The sequence below is a fragment of the Oryctolagus cuniculus genome, chromosome X, assembly GCF_964237555.1.
Source record: "Oryctolagus cuniculus chromosome X, mOryCun1.1, whole genome shotgun sequence".
Lineage (NCBI taxonomy): Eukaryota > Metazoa > Chordata > Mammalia > Lagomorpha > Leporidae > Oryctolagus > Oryctolagus cuniculus.
This window is the reverse complement of record NC_091453.1, coordinates 109,688,202-109,708,039: the sequence shown is the minus strand read 5'-3', so window position 1 is coordinate 109,708,039 and position 19,838 is coordinate 109,688,202. Positions and strand designations below refer to the sequence as shown.

The following is a 19,838-nucleotide window of genomic DNA, read 5'->3' as shown; positions in this document are numbered from 1 at the left end:
TTCACAGTTTTTGTTTGGTAAATTTACAACTATTCTGAAATAAAATCTGTTTAAAAAAAGATTCTGAGAAGCAAAAGGAACACAATGAAATTCAAGTATCAGTTCGGCACTCAAATTTTAGTATACACACATATGTAAGGACTGTTATAAGCAGTTTTTTGAGATGAGAGAACGTCAGTGGGGAGAGAGGGAGGGAGGACACTAGACAGTGCTCCTGTCCACTGGCTTACTCCCCAAATAACCACAAAGGCTGGAGCTGGGCATGGGCTGCAATCAGGAGCCAGGATTCAATCCAAGTCTCCCATGTAGGTGGCAGGAACCCAGTTCCTTAAGCCATCACCACTGCCTTCCAAGGTCTGCATTAGCAAGAAGCTAGAGACAGGAGCTGTAGCCAGGAATCCAACCCAGACATTTGGATTACAGGACAGGAGCATCTTGTCTACCAGGCCAAATGCCCATCTCTGTTATATATTTTAAACACTGAAATATTACTTTGTTACCGATCCCTAAACTCCACATGCGCGTTCCCATTCCACTTATTTGGGAATAGTTTCCTGAACACTTTTTTAAAACTATTTATTTATTTGAAAGTCAGAGTTACACAGAGAGAGAAGTGGAGGCAGAGAGAGAGAGAGAGAGAGAGAGAGAGATCTTCCATCCACTGGCTGCAACGGCCAGAGCTGCACCGATCTGAAGCCAGGAGCTTCTTCCGGGTCTCCCACATGGGTGCAGGGGCCCAAGCACTTGGGCCATCTTCTACTGCTTTCCCAGGCCATGGCAGAGAGCTGGATCGGAAGTGGAACAGCCGGGTCTTGAACCGGCACACAAATAGGGTGCCGGCACTTCAGGCCAGGGCGTTAACCCGCTGCGCCACCACGCCAGCCTCTCCTGAATACACTTTTAAAAGACTTTCTGAATAGTCCACCCAGATTTTCCGCAGTTACCCTAATATGCTGGGCTCCGTGGTCTAGATGTTTTAAAAGGTCCCATTCCTTAAGGGCTGCTTTATAGAGTTTCTGTGAATTTCACAAGCTGTCAGAATGCAGTCGCTTTCAACCTGCTCGCAGCCCCACCTGGGCAAGAGAGTGACTACTCTTTCTCAAGGAAGGGAAGCTCATCACAGGAAGGAAGAAACAGGAACTGGGAGCACGTGAGCCTAACGGAAAACAACACGGCGGGGGGGAGGGGGGAGAGAAGAGTGAGTCCACCACAATGCAGTCCAACGTTTACAAAGGATGATACAGTCAGGAGCAGTGAATACGAAAGGAAATAGTGATCAAAAGAACAAGTTGCCGGTGTTTAGTTCTTTCTTCCCCTTCAGGCACCTGGATATTAGTTTTCCTTTTGCATTTTTAGGCCAGCCTGGTGTGATTAAATGAGCCCATTACTGGAGGCAAGATGTGGGTTCCACTTGTAGGTCTGCTCTTCACCTGCTGAAAGAACCCCAGGCCAGCATCTTACCTGCTCTGGTTCTAAATCCGTTTACAAAAGGCAGGGCTTGGAGTCCAAGACAGCTAATGGGCTCTGTTGTGTCCTGGGTGTCTCTCATTGCTAGATATATACAGATTCAATTTCAGCCTGAAAGAAAATTCCAACTACCATTTAGAATCGTGCATCATGCACACCGTACGGATTTAGTGCTACAGCAGTGCGTAGAAACAAACAATTATAATTGTTTTAATTACCCAGAGTAGCTAGTAATTTCCAAGCAACTTGGGAGCACAGTCTTGAGAATGCTGTTATTATGCTGTCACTTTGCAACAGTCTTTCTAATGTAGGCATGTTAATTTCCCTGTCCAAGGAATGGGGGTAAGATTGTTGTTAGGGTGGGAACGTTGTGGGTATTTTCTTAGTATTAAGGATAACTGCTTTTATTTTTTACACTTTTATTTGTTATATTTGTTTCTGAGAGCAGAAGCAGTCTGAGAGATGTCGCCCATCCACTGTTTCACTCCCAAGATGCTTGCAAGAGCCAAGGGTCAGGCTGAAGCCAGGTCTCCCATGTGGGTGGCAGGAACCTAAGAACTTGCACCATCGCCTGCTGCTCATGAGGGTCTGCATCAGCAGGAACTTGGAATTGTGAGCAGAGCCGTGCCTCGAACCCATTGTATGGGATGTAGGAATTGTGGGTGTCCCAAGCAGAATATTTTTTTTTTGACTGGCAGAGTTAGTGAGAGAGACAGAAAGGTCTTCCTTCCGTTGGTTCACCCCCCAAATCGCTGCCATGGCCGGAGCTACGCCGATCCGAAGCCAGGAGCCAGGTGCTGCTTCTTCCTGGTCTCTCATGCAGATGCAGGGGCCCAAGCACTTGGGCCATCCTCCACTGCCTTCCCGGGTCACAGCAAAGAGCTGGACTGAAGGGGAGCAACCAGGACTAGAACCCAGCGCCCATATGGGATGCCGGCGCCGCAGGCAGAGGATTAACCAAGTGAGCCACGGCGCCGGCCTCGTCCCAAGCAGCATCTTAACTGCTGTGCCAAACCCCGCCTAAGAAGGAGAACTCTAACCAGTGAGAGTCTCAACTACTCCATCCGCCTACTCCAGCCAAGAGTGTGAATCAGCTGCCAAGCCGTCAAGGTCCCAGCCAGGCCTCCATAAGGCCTCAGGCAATGACATCTTGCAGCTAGGAAAAGGTGTCTGCCCCACCAAGTATCATGTCTCAGGTCCTAGGCCAGCTGACTGCTTCCCGAGGTCTCTTCCTGCCTTGGTCTCATCAGGACCAGTATGGCCACATGGCACGGAGGTGCTCATTCAGCTGCCGGCTCAGTCGCCTGGGCCAGTAACCCTTGTGAGCAGTTAATCCCGAGCAACTTTTAACCTTCTGCCTCTCACACTTGTAACTTCGAACTGCTTTATGCTTTCAGAAAGAAAATAAAAGCCATTTATTATTTGGTGTGAATTTCACACGTGCACAAGCAACATAAGGGTTATCTGTCGCTCCCCCTCTTCGTGGAGGAACGACACTAAACCCTGCCTAGGCTTCATATCCGAGTCACGGCACCATTATGTCGCTCCCCCTCTTCGTGGGGGAACGACACTAAGCCCTGCCTAGGCTTCATATCCGAGTCACGGCACCATTATGTCGCTCCCCCTCTTCGTGGAGGAGCAACACTAAACCCTGCCTAGGCTTCATATCCGAGTCACGGCACCATTATGTCGCTCCCCCTCTTCGTGGAGGAACGACACAGGACCCTGCGCTGTTCTTTCGTCTGCTCGGCCCTCCCTGGGTTTGCTGCTGATTCCACCTCCGTGGAAGGGCAGTTCCCCCTGGCCACATTCCCCACTTCCGCAGGGGAGCGGCACACCGCCGGCTGGCTTTCTCGGGGGCTGCACAGGTGTTCCTTTAGATGTTCCCCTTAGATGTTCCTGGTGCATGCCGTCTCTCTCCTCCTTTATAGTCCTCCTCCGCCAATCCTAACTCGGCTGCCCACACGCCGAGTACGCTGCTCTCCTCCAATCAGGAGCAAGTCCTACAGTTTATTAGCTGAACTGGAGGCAGCTGTGTAGAAGCTGTTTACTTCTCTCCCAGCGCCATATTGTGGGAGAGCAGATGCATAGAATAAGTCTTAATTCCAGTAACTCAGTCCAGTCCGGGCTGCTCCCCACAGTTATCCTTGCTCTACCCCGCGAGCAGGAACTTCTAAGAACACAGTTAAACTGTGCTTCCCTCCCGGGTTTATAGCTGAGTCCTATGGGCTCTGGGGAAAAGGCCCCAGTTGACTTCCTACTTAGTCTTTGCTCTTTGATGTGTCTACCTGCACCTTCCCCTCCACCAGCTGCTCAAAGACCAGACTGCCGGTGGAGAGCGCTCTCTCTTAGAATGAATTGCTGCTACCTGGCAATTAGCCTCTTGCAACTCTCAGCGGTTCTCTTTTCACCAGGAGTTAAACCCCAGAAGGCTCACAGCTTGGTCAATGGAATTTCTTCTGCCCTAGCCGGAAGGGGCATTTTGCCTATTTCCCTGGGTGGCTTACTCAGTACAAACTTTCAAAGTAGATTCGATTTATTTCTTGCAAAATTAGTTTCACTTGATTATACTGGTAAGCGTGGAAGATATGCACATACCTCTTTTTAAGGACTTATTTATTTATTTGAAAGGCAGAGTTACAGAGAGGGAGGGAGAGACAAAGATCTTCCATTGGCTCCTTCACTCCCCACATGACCACGATGGTTGACCAGGCAGAAGCCAGGAGCCAGGAACTCCATCCAGGTCTCCCACGTGGGGGGCAGGGGCCCAAACACTTGGGTCATCCTCTGCTGCTTTCCCAGGTGCATTAGCAGGGAGCTGGCTCAGAAAGTGGAACAGCCAGGACTAAAACTGGTACTCATATGGGATGCTGGTGTCACAGGCAGCAACTTAACCCACTGTACCACATCAGACTCATCGTTTTTCACCCCCATGTCAGACTATTTGCTTTTTTAGTGAGAAGTAAAAATCTTTAAAAAGTAATCTCAGGCCTTAATACTCAAGAGGCTCTGAGATTCCTTGATGCAGCCTATGGGTATAAGAGAGGAGAAAGGCTTGCCTTCAGGGGGGTCCGAGTGAGGTGTGTGCCTATTGCTATTCATAAACAGAGAGCAGGTTCAAGTGAAGGAGGGTACTAATGGACCAGGATGCAGAAGCAGGTTTCACTGTGTGGCCAAAATGAAATCAGCACCATTGCAAATGGTCTTAGCCTGCATCTACATCAGATAGTACCAAAACACAGAAATACCTTCAGACTTCATGGTCTACTTAGCAGCACAAGTCCACTCCCTAGCCGATCCTGAGTTCCAAAATATGTCATTTGGAGTTCAGGCTTTGAAGAGTAAAAGGAGATGGAAAGTAGCCAGCCGGAGCTAGTGGGCAATGTGCTTATATAATTAGGGATGGACCTGATTCCGGGCTAATGCCAGGGTGGGCGATAGGGGTGAGTCGCAAAAGGGCTTCTAGAAGAGGAGGCCTTGAGGTTCCCCATAAAACACTAGGAAGAATTGTGCTAGATGAGTATCTTTAGAAGGAAATAAGAACACATCAGAGGTGGGATGTCAAAAGAATCTTCTATAAGTTTATGCCAGCAGAAAGCTTTTGATATGATGAGCCAGGATTTTCTCTTCAGACTTGTGCAAATGGTAGGGAATCTCACAGGAGAGGCTTAAATATGTGCATAGATAAGTGGTGAAGAATGTTCTGGAACTTCTTGCCTTTTAAGTAGGGTGGTGTAGGGAGAATTGAGTAACAAGGTGTGGATGGGGAGTAGGTTAGGCAAGGTGCTTGGGTCTCCTCTTGTTGTCCATGTGGTTGGTAGACCAGTTGGTGAAGAAAGAAATGTCAGAGATGTGCAAAGTGATGCATAAAGACTGCAAGATGTAGCCTAAGCTCAGAGTGGGTGCCAACTCTTACCCGGACAGTGAGCAAGAGGGAAGCAAGTCTCTAAGGCCTGCAGAGAGAGTGCCAGTAATCTCTGGGATCTTCCCTGTCTCTTACCACCCCAAGTCCAGTTGCATCATTATGGGGACACGTCCCCTATACAAGGCCACTTCAAAAAGTTCAAAGATAAGGTTTTTTTGGTACAAAAAATACCCCTTGAAATTCAAGCATAATGTTTTCATAATGTGCATTTTCCTTGAACTTTTAAAATACGATTTAGATGTTTATTTACTTTAAAGGTAGAGCAACAGAGAGAAAGGGAGAAAGGGAAAGAAGGAGAGAGGGAGAGAAATCTTCCATCCTCTGCTTCACTCCCCAAATACCTATAACAGCCGAGGCTCGGTGAGGCTAAAGCCAGGAGCCAGAAACTCCATTCAGGTCTCCCCCATGGCTGACAGGGGCCCAAGGACTTGGGCCATCTTCTGCTGCCTTCCTGGGTGCATTAGCAGGGAGTTGGATTGGAAGTGGAGCAGCAGGGATTGGAACTAGTACTCCATAATGAGATGCAGGCAGTGAAATGGGCGATTTAACCCGCTGTACCACAAAGCCAGCCCCTTCCATGAACTTTTCAAAGACCCCTTGGATGCATGGATTTCAAACATTTTGGCACCAAAAGAAGCTATTTTTAATGTCCTTTGCCGTGAACTTTTTGAAGAGCCCCAAACCAGCTTCTCTCTTCCGAACTGTGGCAGCAAGCCGTGCTCCTCTGTCATCAGTTTTGCCTCCCCACGCTCTCAGCCTTCCCCTCTTGTTCCTCAAGGTGTAAGCCACAGAGCAGCAGCAGGTGTCTCCCTTAGGAGCTTGTTAGGAATGTCCATTTCCAGGCCTCTGGCATCCGAATCTGCCTTGCAACAAGACCTGCAGGTGATTCATATGTGCTTTCCAGCTTGGGAAGCTGTGCCCTCACTACTTCCAGGCCAGTGTTCCTCAAATACAAGTCTGATGAGAGCGACTCACTGCTTAAAGTCAGTCAGCCTCATGTTGCACCCCACCTGAAGGCTCATAGCTTCATGTACCACAAAAGGCCCTCCTTCGTATGGCTTCTGTCCAGTATGTCAGCCGCTGTGCCTCACTTTCACTTTTAGTAACATCAAAATGCTTGCAGGTTCACTGTTCACACCTAGTTTTCTTTATTTCTCCCTTCCTTCCTTCCCTCCTTCCTTCCCTCCCTCCTTCCTTCCTTCCTTCCTTCCTTCCTTCCTTCCTTCCTTCCTTCCTCCCTCCCTTCCTTCCTCTCTCTCTCTCTCTCTCTCTTTCTTTTGAAACTAATGTCTTTTTTTAAAGATTTATTTATTGAGAGGTAGAGTTACAGAGAGAGAGAGAGAGAGAGAGAGAGAAAGGTCTTCTATCCACTGGCTTACAACCCAAACGGCTGCAATGGCCGGAGCTGGGCCAATTGGAAGCCTTGAGCCAGGAGTTTCTTCCATCTCCCATGTAGGTGCAGGGGCCCAAAGACTTGGGCCATCTTCCACTGCTTTCCCAGGCACATTAGCAGAGAGCTGGATTGAAAGAGGAGTAGCTGGGACACGAACTGGTGCCCATATGGGATGTCAGCACTGCAGGCGGAAGCTTAACCTGCTAGGCCACAGCGCTGGCCCCACCCAGTTTTCTAATCTCTTCTGCCTCTGACTCCCTTCTAGCTTCCTTCTCTTCACCTGATGAATTCCAATTCTTGTTTCACACCTCCAATTAGCCATCTTCTCTCTTAGGGATCCCTTGTACTACCCCCTTACCCATCTTCCTGGGTTAAGTGCCCTTTGGGCGTGATCCTGTACTGACCCTGGTATACACACCTCTGCAAAGACACTTTGCCCAAACTACTGTGATGAACCACTGCTGTGCCTGTCTTGACTGCCAGTCTATGTGTTCCTTGGTAGTAATGCTTGAGTGTTGTTCATGTCAGTTCCCCGAGAGCCTAGGAAAGTACCTGGCCCATAACAGGTGCTCAGTGATACATTATTGGTTGAAGAGACAGTGGAAATGGTCACAAAAGGGTAAAAGTATATGTGAAGGAACTTTAAAAAGTTCATGGAGAAGGGGCACTAAAAGATGAGTTTATTTTGGTGCATGGCATTTTGGAAACCCTTGTGTAGTTTTTTTCATAATACACATTTCCATGAAATTTTTGGTTCACCTCCCAAATGGCCACTACGGCCAGTGCACTGCGGCGATCTGAAGCCAGGAGCCACGTGCTTCCTCCTGGTCTCCCATACGAGTGTAGGGCCCAAGCACTTGGGCCATCCTCCACTGCACTCCCAGGCCACAGCAGAGAGCTGGACTGGAAGAGGAGCAACTGGGACAGAATCTGGCGCCCCAATTGGGACTAGAACCCAGGGTGCTGGTGCCGCAGGCAAGGATTAGCCTAGTGAACCATGGCACCGGCCTCCATGAAATTTTTGAATGCTGTTTGTACAGAAGCACAAAGGCAAGTACATAAAAATTAAGCCCACAGCTTGAGAGGATGAAAATTACAGCGGGAAAACAAAAAGAACTAAAAAGCAGAGTAAAGAAATAACAAGTTTGGGGCCAGCACCCTGGTGTAGAAGATTAAGTCTCTGCCCGCAGTGCGAGCATCCCATATGGGTTCAGGTTAGAGTCCCGGCTTTGCCACTTCTGATCCCTGATTTTTAGTAACTTGCTACATTGAGCAACCATCACAACTATCTAAGTCCAGAATATTTCCATCGTCCCGAAGAGAAGCCTCTAATTAGCAGTCACTGTTCTTTACACCCCTCCCCAGCCTCCAGTAACCGTGAATCTTCTTTCTATTCCTATGGATTTGCCTATTCTGGAAATTTCTTTTTTTTTTTTTTAAAGATTTATTTATTTTTTGAAAGAGTTACATAGAGAGAGAGGAGAGGCAGAGAGAGAGAGAGACAGAGAGGTCTTCCATCTGTTGGTTCACTCCCCAAATGGTCACAGTGACCAGAGCTGAGCTGATCCGAAGCCAGGAGGCAGGAGCTTCTTCCGGGTCTCCCACATGGGTGCAGGGGCCCAAGGACTTGGGCCATCTTCCACTGCTTTCCCAGGCCTCAGCAAAGAGCTGGATTGGAAGTGGAGCAGCCGGGTCTCGAACCAGCGCCCATATGGGATGCTGGCACTTCAGGCCAGGGTGTTAACCTGCTGTGCCACAGCACCGGCCCCTGGAAATTTCATATAAATGGAATCTTTGTATGTGGCCTCTTGTGTCTGGCCTCTGAAAATTCTATTTTGGAATTGAGGAAACTGAGGCTCTGAGAGATTAAGCAGCCTGCCCGTGATCAGCCCTCTAGTGGGTGGAGGAGTTAGAACTAGAGCCAAGTACATCTGGCTGCAGAGCCCACATTCTTAGCCACCATGGTGTGCTGCCCCTCATATTTTTTGCAGGTGCTCAGCACATTCTTGGAACTCTTCTTTGGCCTTCTGAAACTGAGTGCATTCTTTCCAAAATGCCTCACAAATCTTCATTATCTGAGAGTGGATTTAGTGTTTGAAAAGAGCCAAAAGTCATAAAGAGTAAATATAGTAACTGATGTGAACGGTAAACCTGGGTCCTTGCTATGGACTGATTTGTATCCTCCCAAAATTTCCATATTGAAGCTCTCACTCTCCATGTGACTAAGGAGATGGGGCTTTTAGGAAATAATAGAGGTTAAATGAGGTAATATGGGTGGGGTCTTTGTCCAATAGGATTGGTACCCTTATAAAAAGAGGAGAATTCTCTTTCTCCACTCCTACCCTTTCTCCCTCCCCTCCCTCTTGCCCTTATCCCTCTCTCTTTATTTAAAGATTTATTTATTTGAAAGGTGGGGAGCAGGGGAGAGCGAGAGCAAGCTAAATTTCATCCCCTGGTTTACTCCCCAAAAGGCCATGACAGCCAGGTATAGGCCAAGCTGAAGCCAGGAGCCAGGAACTCCAACTGGGTCTCCCATGTGGGTGGCAGGGAACCATATAGTTGGGCCATCCTCCACCTCTTTCCCAGGCATATTAGCAGGGACCTGCATCAGGAAGTGAAGCATCCAGGATTCAAAACAGACAACCCTAGTTCCATCCCTGTCCCTGTCCCTTTCCCTCTCCTCTCTCCTCCCTCTCCTCTCTCCTCCCTCTCATTCTCCCTCTTCCCTCTTTTTCCTTTCCCATCTCTTCCCTCCTTACCTCCCTGCCTTTCCCCCATTTGAGACCATAGCAAGAAGAGGGTTATCTGCGAGCCATTTGAAAGAGATACCTTACCAGAATCTGACCATGCTGGCACTCTCATCTTGGATTTCTAGCCTTCAGGCTGTGTGAAAATTAATTTCTATTGTTTGAGCCACCCAATCTATGGTATTCTGTTATGGCAGCCTGAGCCGACTAAGCTGGTTGTATTTTGGGTTAAAAATTAAGGCATAAACATAAAGGAGCATGAGTGATTATTATGTGTACATTTGAGAACAATTTCCTGAGGGGGAGGTAAGAAATATTTGGAATGCAAACAGAAGTGATTATAAGAAACTTTGTGCTTTACTGTGCTTTTTAACTTTTGTCATATCTATAGCATTCCTTTGAAGAACATAACAAGTATAAGGAAAAAGTAAAAAATACCCTATTACACTTCTGTTCATAATACGCTATTTGTTTCAAACTATCCTTTTCTGAAACTTTAATTGTAATGTGTATTGTTAAGTATACAATCAATATGTGGATATATTAAAAGTTTCTTTTTTCTAATGCTGTCTAAAGTGTTGTTGGTCAGTTGATTGATAAAATTTGCCACAGCAGAGACTCATAATAAATCATATACATAATACACAAACACATTTAATCGCCAATCTTAGTATAAAACTTGCACATTTATATTCATCTGCCAATTTTTGATGTAGGGCCAAGGACTTTTTTTGAATACAGACTTCTGATTGTGTTCTCCTTTTTTTAATATTTATTTTTTTATTTCTTTGGGAGTCAGAGTTACAGAGAGAGCAGGAGAGACAGAGAGAGATATCTTCCATCCTCTGGTTCCCTTCCCAAATGGCCACAACAGCTGGGGCTGGGCCAGGAGCTTCTTCTGGGTCTCCCATGTGGGTGCAGGGGCCCAAGCACTTGGGTCATCTGCTGCTTTCCCAGGTCATAGCAGAGAGCTGGACTGGAAGTGGAGCAGCCAGGACTCTAACTGGTGCCCATATAAGATGCTGGCACTGCAGGCAGCAGCTTTACCTGCTATGCCACAGTGTCGGCCCCTATTTATTTATTTTTTTAAAATTTATTTATTTATTTGAAAGTTGAAGAAATTGGGCCATCCTCCATTGCCTGCCCAGGAGCATTAGCAGGGAGCTGAACTGGAAGTGGAGGATCTGGAACTCAAATCAATATTGTATGTTGTAGCTTAACCTGCTGTGCCGTGCTGCCAGCCCCCAGCACCTATTTCTTTAATGTGGAATAAGAATATAGATGTTTCCAAAAACAACTGGAGAACAGAATCCTTCTAAATTTTTGTTTTTTTCCCCATCACTCTCTCATTGCTGTCATATCCAAAATTAATTTGACAGCACATTTTTGGATAGGCCCACCTTGCACAGTCATTGGAAAGAGATCAACTTAATTTTCCCAGAGACAATTCCTGCTTTTACTAGTCATAATAGTTTTTGAAATACCTACAATTTATTTATGTTATGTAATTGGAATACCAAATAGAGCTGTCAAAAATATGTTCAAGAAGATAATTATTTGTAAACATGGGACTCAACTGGTAGGTGTCAAAGCGTACCTTCATATTAGAGTGTCCAACTAGCCAAGAGCTTTCATCATGATGTGGGAGTCTGCCAATCCTTGTTTTTAGTTTTTAAAATTTATTTGACTAATTTGAAAGGCAGACAGGCAGACACATACACAGAGAGAGAGGGCGTTGCCATCTACTGATTGACTCTCCAAATTCTTGCAACAGCTAAGGTTGGGCCAGGCCAAAGTCAGGAGCCAAGAACTCAATCTGGGTCTCCCATGTGAGTAGCAGGAACCCAACAATTTGATCCATAAGCAGCTGCCTCCATGGGTGTGCATTGGCAGGAAGCCGGCATCAAGAGCAGAGCCAGGATTCTATCTCAGGCACTCTGTCTGGTAGGGGATGCAGGTATCTCAAACTGTGTCTCAACCATTATGCCAAATGGCCATCCCACCAATGTCTTTTTTTTAAGATTTATTTTTATTTATTTGAAAGAGTTACAGAGAGAGGTCAAGACAGAGAGAGGTCTTCCATCTGCTGGTTCATTCCCCAGATGCCGCAATGGCCAGAGCTGCACCATTCCAAAGCCAGGAGCCAGGTGCTTCCTCCTGGTCTCCCATGCGGGTGCAGGCACCCAAGCACTTGGGCCATCCTCCACTACCCTCCCGGGCCACAGCAGAGAGCTGGACTGGAAGAGGAGCAACTGGGACTAGAACTCGGCGCCCATATAGGATGCCGGCGTGAGGATTAACCAAGTGAGCCACGGCGCCGGCCCCCCTGACTCACTTTTCTACATGTGTGCATTGTGTAAGTCACATGATGTACCGGTGACTGTACAAAGACCCTGGTTTGAATTATCTTGTGTAATCCTCATCATGACCCTATGAGATGATACTATTTTTACCTCCATTTTATAGATGAGTAAACCAAGGCTCAGACAGGTTCTGTAATTTGCCCAAGGTCGCATAGTGACTAATCATGTTCACACTAATGAACATGAATCAAGTTAAATTTAGGGGCCTAGTGCTTGCTTCAGCAGCACATAAAGTAAAATTGGAATGATACAGAGAAAATTAGCACGGCCCCTGCACAGGATGACACGCAAATTCGTGAAGCGTTCCATATTTTTGTGAAAAACTACTTTTTTACATAAAAAATTGGGGGGCCTATTCATCTATTTTTTTTTCCAGTAGCCACTTATTGAATGTCCATTCTTTACCAGGCAGTGCGCTTAAACCAATCACGTGGTTTTTGTCTTCAGATACCTGAGAAAGGTAGATAAGTCTATTAGCTAATTGATTTGCCCCAATCCTCCAGTTAGAAAGTAGTACAAGATTACAATCGGGTTTATTTTAACAAATTGGCGACCGCTCTGGGGGCAAAGAAAGTTCAATGATTTGGTTTCTAGAGCTAGCCATTTTGATTAGTATTTTTTTTTTCCATGAGAAGATGATTTTGGCACCCTAAGAATCAGTGTCCAATGGTTATGACCCCATGAACTGCATTTACAAATTCAAGTTCGGAAAGGCCTGTTCAAAATAATACATAGGAGACAGAAATTTAGCAGAGCAGTTAAGAGACCTGAGTCACACATAGGAGTGCCTGGCTTTGCTGCCTGCTTCCGGTTCCTGACTCCAGGTTCTTGTTGGTATGGACCCTCGGAGGCAGTCGTGATGGAGGTGGTTGGGTTCCTGCCAACCCATGCAGGAGAGCTGTACTGAGTTTCCAGCGCCCAGCTTCAGGCAGGTCCAGTCCCAGCCATCGGAGGAATTTCTTAGGGGCAGTTGGGGGAGGATGGGAGGGTGAACCAGCAAATGGGAGCTCTCTATTTGTCGCTCTGCCGCTCTGTCTCTTTTTTTGTCTGTCTCTCAAAGAGATTTAAAATGTAAATGAATAATTTCTTTTTAAAAAATAAAGAAAATAGTACATGCATTATTCAAAGGTAGACACTGCTGTACTGTAATCCAAGGGAGATGAGGGCAAGACAGGATACAGATTTGTAGTTTCACTTCCTTGAGTGGGAGGACTGACTGGTGGGAAAGAATTTTAGATCCACTAAGCAGCTTGATTAGAATGCTGAAAAGTGCGGCTTACCCATGAGCGAGCAATTGTTCAGAGACTCAGAGAAAAGGAGAAAGTTGTACATAAACAGAGAGTATGAGACAGATAATCATAACACAGAAATTGAGGAATGGGATCCTAATGGTAAAAAAAAAAAAAAAGAAACAAAAAAAAATGAAAGGCTGCATGTTGAGACGTAACCAAGACCTTACCTGTTATGCAACACATTCCACAGGGCTGGCCAATTTCAACGTAGGCTATGGAGGACTGCAGGGAAGTGCCGCTCCCGGAGATGGGGGTGGAGAGCTGGAGCCATGTGAGTGCCTGATCTCCAGGGGCATAAATGCCAAAGGCTTTTGGAGCCTGTTGGCAACATTTACAGGACTGGACAAATCAGGGGGTTATTCATGTATACCAGGACTTGGTATGGGATCTTCCGGAGGGGAGGAAAAAGAAGGCTTTGATTTGAAACTTCGGGGGAGAAGGGCTATATATTCTCAGTGACTGCAGAAACACTGAAATATACAGACACATGGAATGCGGCAGTGTTGATAGGGAGGATTAAGTGCCGCAATGCAAAATAAGAATGAAAAATGAAGAAGCCAAAAGGAAATCTTGAGCTTCCTGAACTGTTTGCAAAGAAACTGGAGCCTACGACAGAATTTGGTCCTCGTGACTGAAATGCTTCTTTACTGTTGGAAAAAGTATTGCTGTCATCCCTCTCTCTTTAGAAATTCTTTTTTGTTGTTGTTGTTTCATAATAAAAAATCTCGTGGCAGTTCCTTGTCTGGAGGACTTTAAAAATAGGAGCGATTTCATCTGTCTGGAATGGTTTGTGTCAGCATTTGCTCCAGGCAAGGTTGCCACATAGGCAAAAACTACCCCCTTACCTGCCCCCTACCAAGAGCCCCCGCCCCCAGCCCCCAGTGCTCTCAGTGTCAGCACCCCCCGCCCCCCCGCAAGGGCTGAGTCCCTTTTCCTGGCCCTCTGTCTGATGGCATTGCCCACATCAAATCGAAGCTCGGGTTCCTCAGTATGGCAGCTCTCTCTCCAGGTGCTAGGGATGCAACAGATTTCACCCTTTGTGGCCGACTTGCCTTTAGAAATAGGACCCTGGTTAACCCCAATGAATCTTGAGTTGGTGCAGCTCTGGGGTGTGGAGAGACGTCCAGAGGCAGAGGGGTGTATTTTTGGTCAGTGGGGGGAGGGGGGCAGGGAGGCCGCCTTCCTGGAAGCTATTAAATCCCAGCTGTGGGCTCTGTTCCTGTGCTGCTGCTGCTGCTGCCTTGAGGGAGAAGTGGGGGTGGGCGCTGGATGGACTCAGTGACCTCTCAAGGTTGCTGCGAATTCTGTGGGTCGGTGATTTCCAGCGACATTTGCCTGCACCCGGCCTCCTTTGCAGCGCGCTATAGGCACCGCGTGACTCCGCTCTAACTAGGGGCTTTCAGCAGCCTGTCTTTGTGCCTATCAGCCAGGGCCCAATTTTCCCATCACCTTCCTCCCTGGAACAGCAACCCTCAAGTTTTAGCCACAATGACTGCTAGAGATCAGCTTCAGCCGGTCTCCGGGCAAAGAGATTTTCAAAGAGCTCTTCAAACTTCTTGTTCTCGGAGCCTCCCCGCCCCCCCATATGGTACCTTGTGGGCTTTATGAAGAAAAAAAAATAAGGTGGCCTTAGGTAAACAGAGCGCTGTGTGCAGATTCGGTGAGGCCACCTGAGAAAGACAGAAAGAAAGAAAGAAAGAAAGAAAGAAAGAAAGAAAGAAAGAAAGAAAGAAAGAAAGAAAGAAAGAAAGAAAGAAAGAAAGAAAGAAAGAAAGAAAGAAAGAAGAAGGAAGGAAGGAAGGAAGGAAGAAGGAAGGAAGGAAGGAAGGAAGGAAGGAAGGAAGGAAGGAAGGAAGGAAGGAAGGAGAAAGAGAGAGAGAGAAAGAGAGAGAGAAAGAGAGAGAGAAAGAAAAAGAAAGAAAGAGAGAAAGAAAGAGAGAGAGAGAGAGAGAGAGAAAGGGAGAAAGGGAGAAAGGGAAAAAGGGAGAAAGAGGAAGGGAGAAAGAGAGGAAGGGAGAAAGAAAGGAAAGGAGAAAGAAAAGAAAATGAAGAACGAACTCCTCTGATTCATTTGATCAGGTTCAACTTGGAGAAGCAAACATTCAGGAGCTGCTACTATGTGCCATGCTCTGAGTTAGACCTGGCGAACAATGGGGGAAAATAAAGCCAGATCTGGGCTGTGGAGGAATTCAGTTGCATGGGGAAGGTAGACGTCCAGTGTAATAAGAAGTGCCAGGGGTGAGGTAAGCCCGAGGGTGTCTGGGAGCACGGGAGACTGCCCTTGGCTTAACCTGCTGCTGACTGGCTGGGGAAAGCTCTCCTGGGGAGATGACATCCGAGCTGAGTAGCAGTAAGGCAACCCCAGACAGGTGGGAAGGGCGATCAGTAGAGAAGGAATGACAACAGCAGAAGCACCGAGGCATGAAACGACTTGCCAAGTGCGGGGAACTAGGAGCAGGCAGCGATTATTAGAGAGAAACGTGTCAGGAACGAGGGGTGAGAGATGAGGCTGGAGGGGCAGGCAGGGCCACATGAGCGAGGGAGAAGTTTTATCCTGAGGGGAGCCACTGCAGGCTTTTTAGCAGGGGAATAGTAGGGTCAGATTTACAGCTTGATTGAACTGACAATTCAGGCAAGATCATTCCAATCGCCTGTGGGATTGATGAAAGAATTCAATCAAAAGGAGGGTCAATTTGCTGCTGGAGTTAAATGCAAGGCTCTCTTCTGTCCAAAGAGTTGGTCATCAGTGTGAGGTTGTTTGGGGGGGATATCCCTAACGCAACTTCCAAATAGACGCGTGGATCCATCTTTAAAGCTCAACTTCATTCGGGAAGACAAGCTTCAAGGAACCTGGCGGGCGGAGTGGGGGTGGGGGTGGGGGCTTCAAGAGTGCCTTGTGGCTTCTCCCCTTTATTCCACACTGCAGCAATAGTATCAGGTGAAGAACACAAACTGTGCTGTGATGTCTGTGTTTCCTTTAGCAAAAATCTTCCGGAAAGGCACTGTTTAACCTCAGTTGCAGCCATCTCAACCTTGCTGAGAAGGAATATTTTGGATTAGAATTCTGCAGCCATTCTGGAAATAATGTAAGTCCATCTAACATTGCTTTTAAATGCAGTTTTCAGTGAAGTCAGTAGGGCTCTAACCTCGGATGGAATGGCACAAAATTATGTTCATCCTTGCAAAATTGTTGAATCTGGTACCTGTTTTCCCTTCTTCCCCCTTGTGGTGCTAAAGTCACTTCCATCCGTCAAACGCAAACTCTTTCACCCTTGAACTTGTTTTGTCCCTTTGTGATCAGCTACCAGGCTTTATCTATTTTGACTTTGCAGAGGCTGGACCTCAGCATCCAGAATTTGGACTCTGCCCTCAGCAGGGCGTATTCAGGGTGGGGGGGGGTGGCTCTCCTCTCCACTCTCTCAGGTCCTCATATTCACCCAGGTTCTGCCACTGTGTCCTGCCTTGGCCATCTGTAATCTGGCACCTGCCCAGAAAGGCTCATTAGGTCTATTAAGCTGGCGTTTGAGAACTGTAGCATTTAAACACAGAGCCAGATGCCTTCATTATTAGTCTTTGTAGCAACTAATGAGCCTTCTATGTGACACTTCCATTGTCCTACTGAGGCAGAGGTGCAGTGATTGAAATGTCAACAGAGCTTATAGATCAAAAATGTTCACTTGTCCTTAGGGAAAATTTAGGGGCAGACTGAATATGGTAAAGGTATGTCCTCTCTCTGACACTGCTATTTGTTTCTAAGTATCGTTAGATGTTGAAATAGTTCTGGTATTTATTTCTTTCATGCTAACCTTTATCTGTTACCACAAAGGAAAAGAAAGGCTTCACTCAAAACCATGTTCTAACAGTATTTTCATTAATGTTATTCCAGGTTTGGTTGGAACTTCTGAAGCCCATAACAAAGCAAGTAAAAAGTAAGTATGGAAAATAATTTAAGGAATATAGTTCGCAGTTCAAACTTGAAAAATACTTCAGCAGCACCACACAATTCCTCACCTTACTATAAGGGGACAAAGGAGCTTTGATACATTATTTCAATCCTTCATACGTCCAGTAAATGTAGCAATTTAGAAAATGGTTTAATTTTTGCCTGAGATGACAGAAATCATGCCCCTGGATCTTTGAGTAAATCTGAACAACCCTGATAATGACAGCACTCTGCAGATTGGCTCTGGGAATCTCTCTCACGCTCAGGCACTACAAATCTTCAAGCATCCTTAATGTCAATCCGCAATGCCGTCACCTTCTGCCTGAAGCTGCTTTAGTTTTATGTCATCACAAGCATTGTCCATTCGCCTCAGTTCGTACTTCAGCGCCTACTGTGTGTGAAATAGTTCCCCCTATATTTCACAACCCAGTGTGGTTGTTTTCAGATCTCAGTGTGCATTAGGATCACCTGGGTTTCTTGATAAAACGCACATTCCAGGGCCTTGTTCCTGGCTTGGGGGCTAGCAACCTGCTTATATTATAATACTCCACAGATGTTTCTGAAGCAGGTAAATTTATTTTTCTTTTTTTAAAAAGGTATTTATTTGAAAGGCAGAGTGGCAGAAAGACAGAAACACACAGAGCTCTTCCATCTGCTGATTCACTCCCCAAATGACTGCAGCAGCCAGGGCTGGCCCAGGCTGAAGCTAGGAGTCAGCAACTCCATGTAGGTCTCTCACATGAGTGGCACAGGTCCCAAGCAGTTAGGCCATCTTTGACTGCCTTCCCAGGCACATAAGCAGGAAGCTGGATTGGAAGTGGAGTAGAAGGGACTCCAAGCGGCCGCAGATATGGGATGCTTGTGTCCCATTTGTTGGCTTAACTCCTGTGCCACAATGTTGGCCCTGGGAGGCAGATTTCAATCAACACCTTGAGCAACACTGTCTCAGTGTCTCTTTTTCTGATTCCTCTAAATCTGGCCACTCTTCACATGTTGGTGCTTTCCACAATTTTGCTGTTCACACTGTGTAAGGATCATCTGTGACAGTATTCCAATAGCTTCCAACTTGATTCTCCCGGATCCATCATCTACACTATTGCCAGAGGGATCTATTGAAAACACAATCTGGGGTCGGTGCTGTGGCCCAGCGTGTAAAGCCACCACCTACTGTGCTGGCATCCCATATGGGCGCCGGTTCGAGTCCCGGCTGCTCCTCTTCCAATCCAGCTCTCTGCTATGGCCTGGGAAAGCAGTGGAAGATGGCCCAAGTCCTTGGGCCCCTGCACCCACATGGGAGACCCAGAAGAAATTCCTGTCTCCTGGCTGCGGATCATCCCAGTTCTGGCCGTTGCGGCCATTTATGAACCAGCAGATGGAAGACTTCTCTCTCTCTCTGCCTCTGCCTCTCTATGACTCTGCCTTTCAGATAAATAAATAAATCTTTAAAAAAAATAGAAAGCCCTGTCCATACTACTCTCCTGCTTAAAACGATTTCACAGCTCCCTAGTGTTCTGAGAGTGAAGCCCAGACTTATTAGCATGATACACAAGGCACTGGACTCTGAATAATTTTCTCGCCTCACCCTTGTCACTAACCATTTGATATTCCTACCTCTGCTGACTTCCACAAAACTAATCTCAGGTATAGGCTCCAAAGGTAACATGCAGGATGATTAATTAAATTGGAATCCCAGATAAACAAATGAAAAAGTTCATGGATTCATGGAAATGTTTATTATGAGAAAACTATGCGTGGACTTCAGAGAATTTTACGCCAAGATCAACCTTATCTTTTAATTCCTTTAAGGAATTGGTTGTAAAGATAAGGAGGTTGTTTATTTATTTATTTGAGAAGCAGAGAAACACAAAGCAAGGGAGATACAGACAGAATAGAGAAAGGCTCCCATGCACTGGTTTTTACCCACATGCCCACAACAGCCAGGGCTGGACTGGGCTGAACCCAAGAACTGGAAACTCCAAATCTGGGTCTTCCAGATGGGTGGTAGGAACCCAAGCTGCTTCCAATGATCTACATTAATAGGACGCTGGGCTCAGGAGTGGAGCTAGAAATCAAAACCAGGAACTCTGACACAGGGTGCAGGTGTCCCAGTGGCATCCTAACCACTGCCAAATGCCAGCCACAAGCACGTGTTTTCTTAGTGTGAACTTTAGATAGAAGCACCAGTGCACACTGCTTCTAGTTCCCTTGATGAAATCCTTAGGCTAGGTGATATTCACCAGCTCCAGCTGAATCTGCACTCCCCCCCCCCTTTTTTTTAACAGGCAGAGTGGACAGGGAGAGAGAGAGACAGAGAGAAAGGTCTTCCTTTGCCGTTGGTTCACTCTCCAATGGCTGCCGCAGCCGGCGCACTGCGCTGATCCGAAGGCAGGAGCCAGGTGCTTCTCCTGGTCTCCCATGGGGTGCAGGGCCCAAGGACTTGGGCCAACCTCCACTGCACTCCTGGGCCACAGCAGAGAGCTGGCCTGGAAGAGGGGCAACCGGGACAGAATCCGGTGCCCCGACCAGGACTAGAACCCGGTGTGCCGGCGTTGCAAGGCGGAGGATTAGCCTAGTGAGCCGCGGCGCCGGCCTGCACTCTCCCCTTTTAAAAGACAAGAATGCATAATCCTAAGTGGCAAGCGATATATTTTTCTGAATGGGACAATTTTAAAGAGAGGGCATAGTAGGCCTCAAAGGAGCACATCTTT

General features: G+C 46.9%; 1 protein-coding gene and 1 non-coding gene across 3 annotated transcripts in view; both read left to right on the top strand.

The window, feature by feature from the left end:
- The window catches only part of FRMD7 (FERM domain containing 7), a 60,351-nt gene that overhangs the window by 15,845 nt on the left and 24,668 nt on the right, over positions 1–19,838 (top strand). For both annotated transcript variants that reach the window (XM_017349954.3, XM_051827545.2), the window contains exons 2-3: positions 16,169–16,273; positions 17,074–17,116. In XM_017349954.3, coding sequence (XP_017205443.1) covers positions 16,169–16,273; positions 17,074–17,116 — 148 coding nt within the window. The remainder of the gene's footprint in view (positions 1–16,168; positions 16,274–17,073; positions 17,117–19,838) is intronic.
- LOC127484997 (U6 spliceosomal RNA) lies at positions 12,105–12,210 on the top strand. The gene has a single exon (XR_007912206.1). It is a non-coding gene; the product is annotated as a U6 spliceosomal RNA (small nuclear RNA).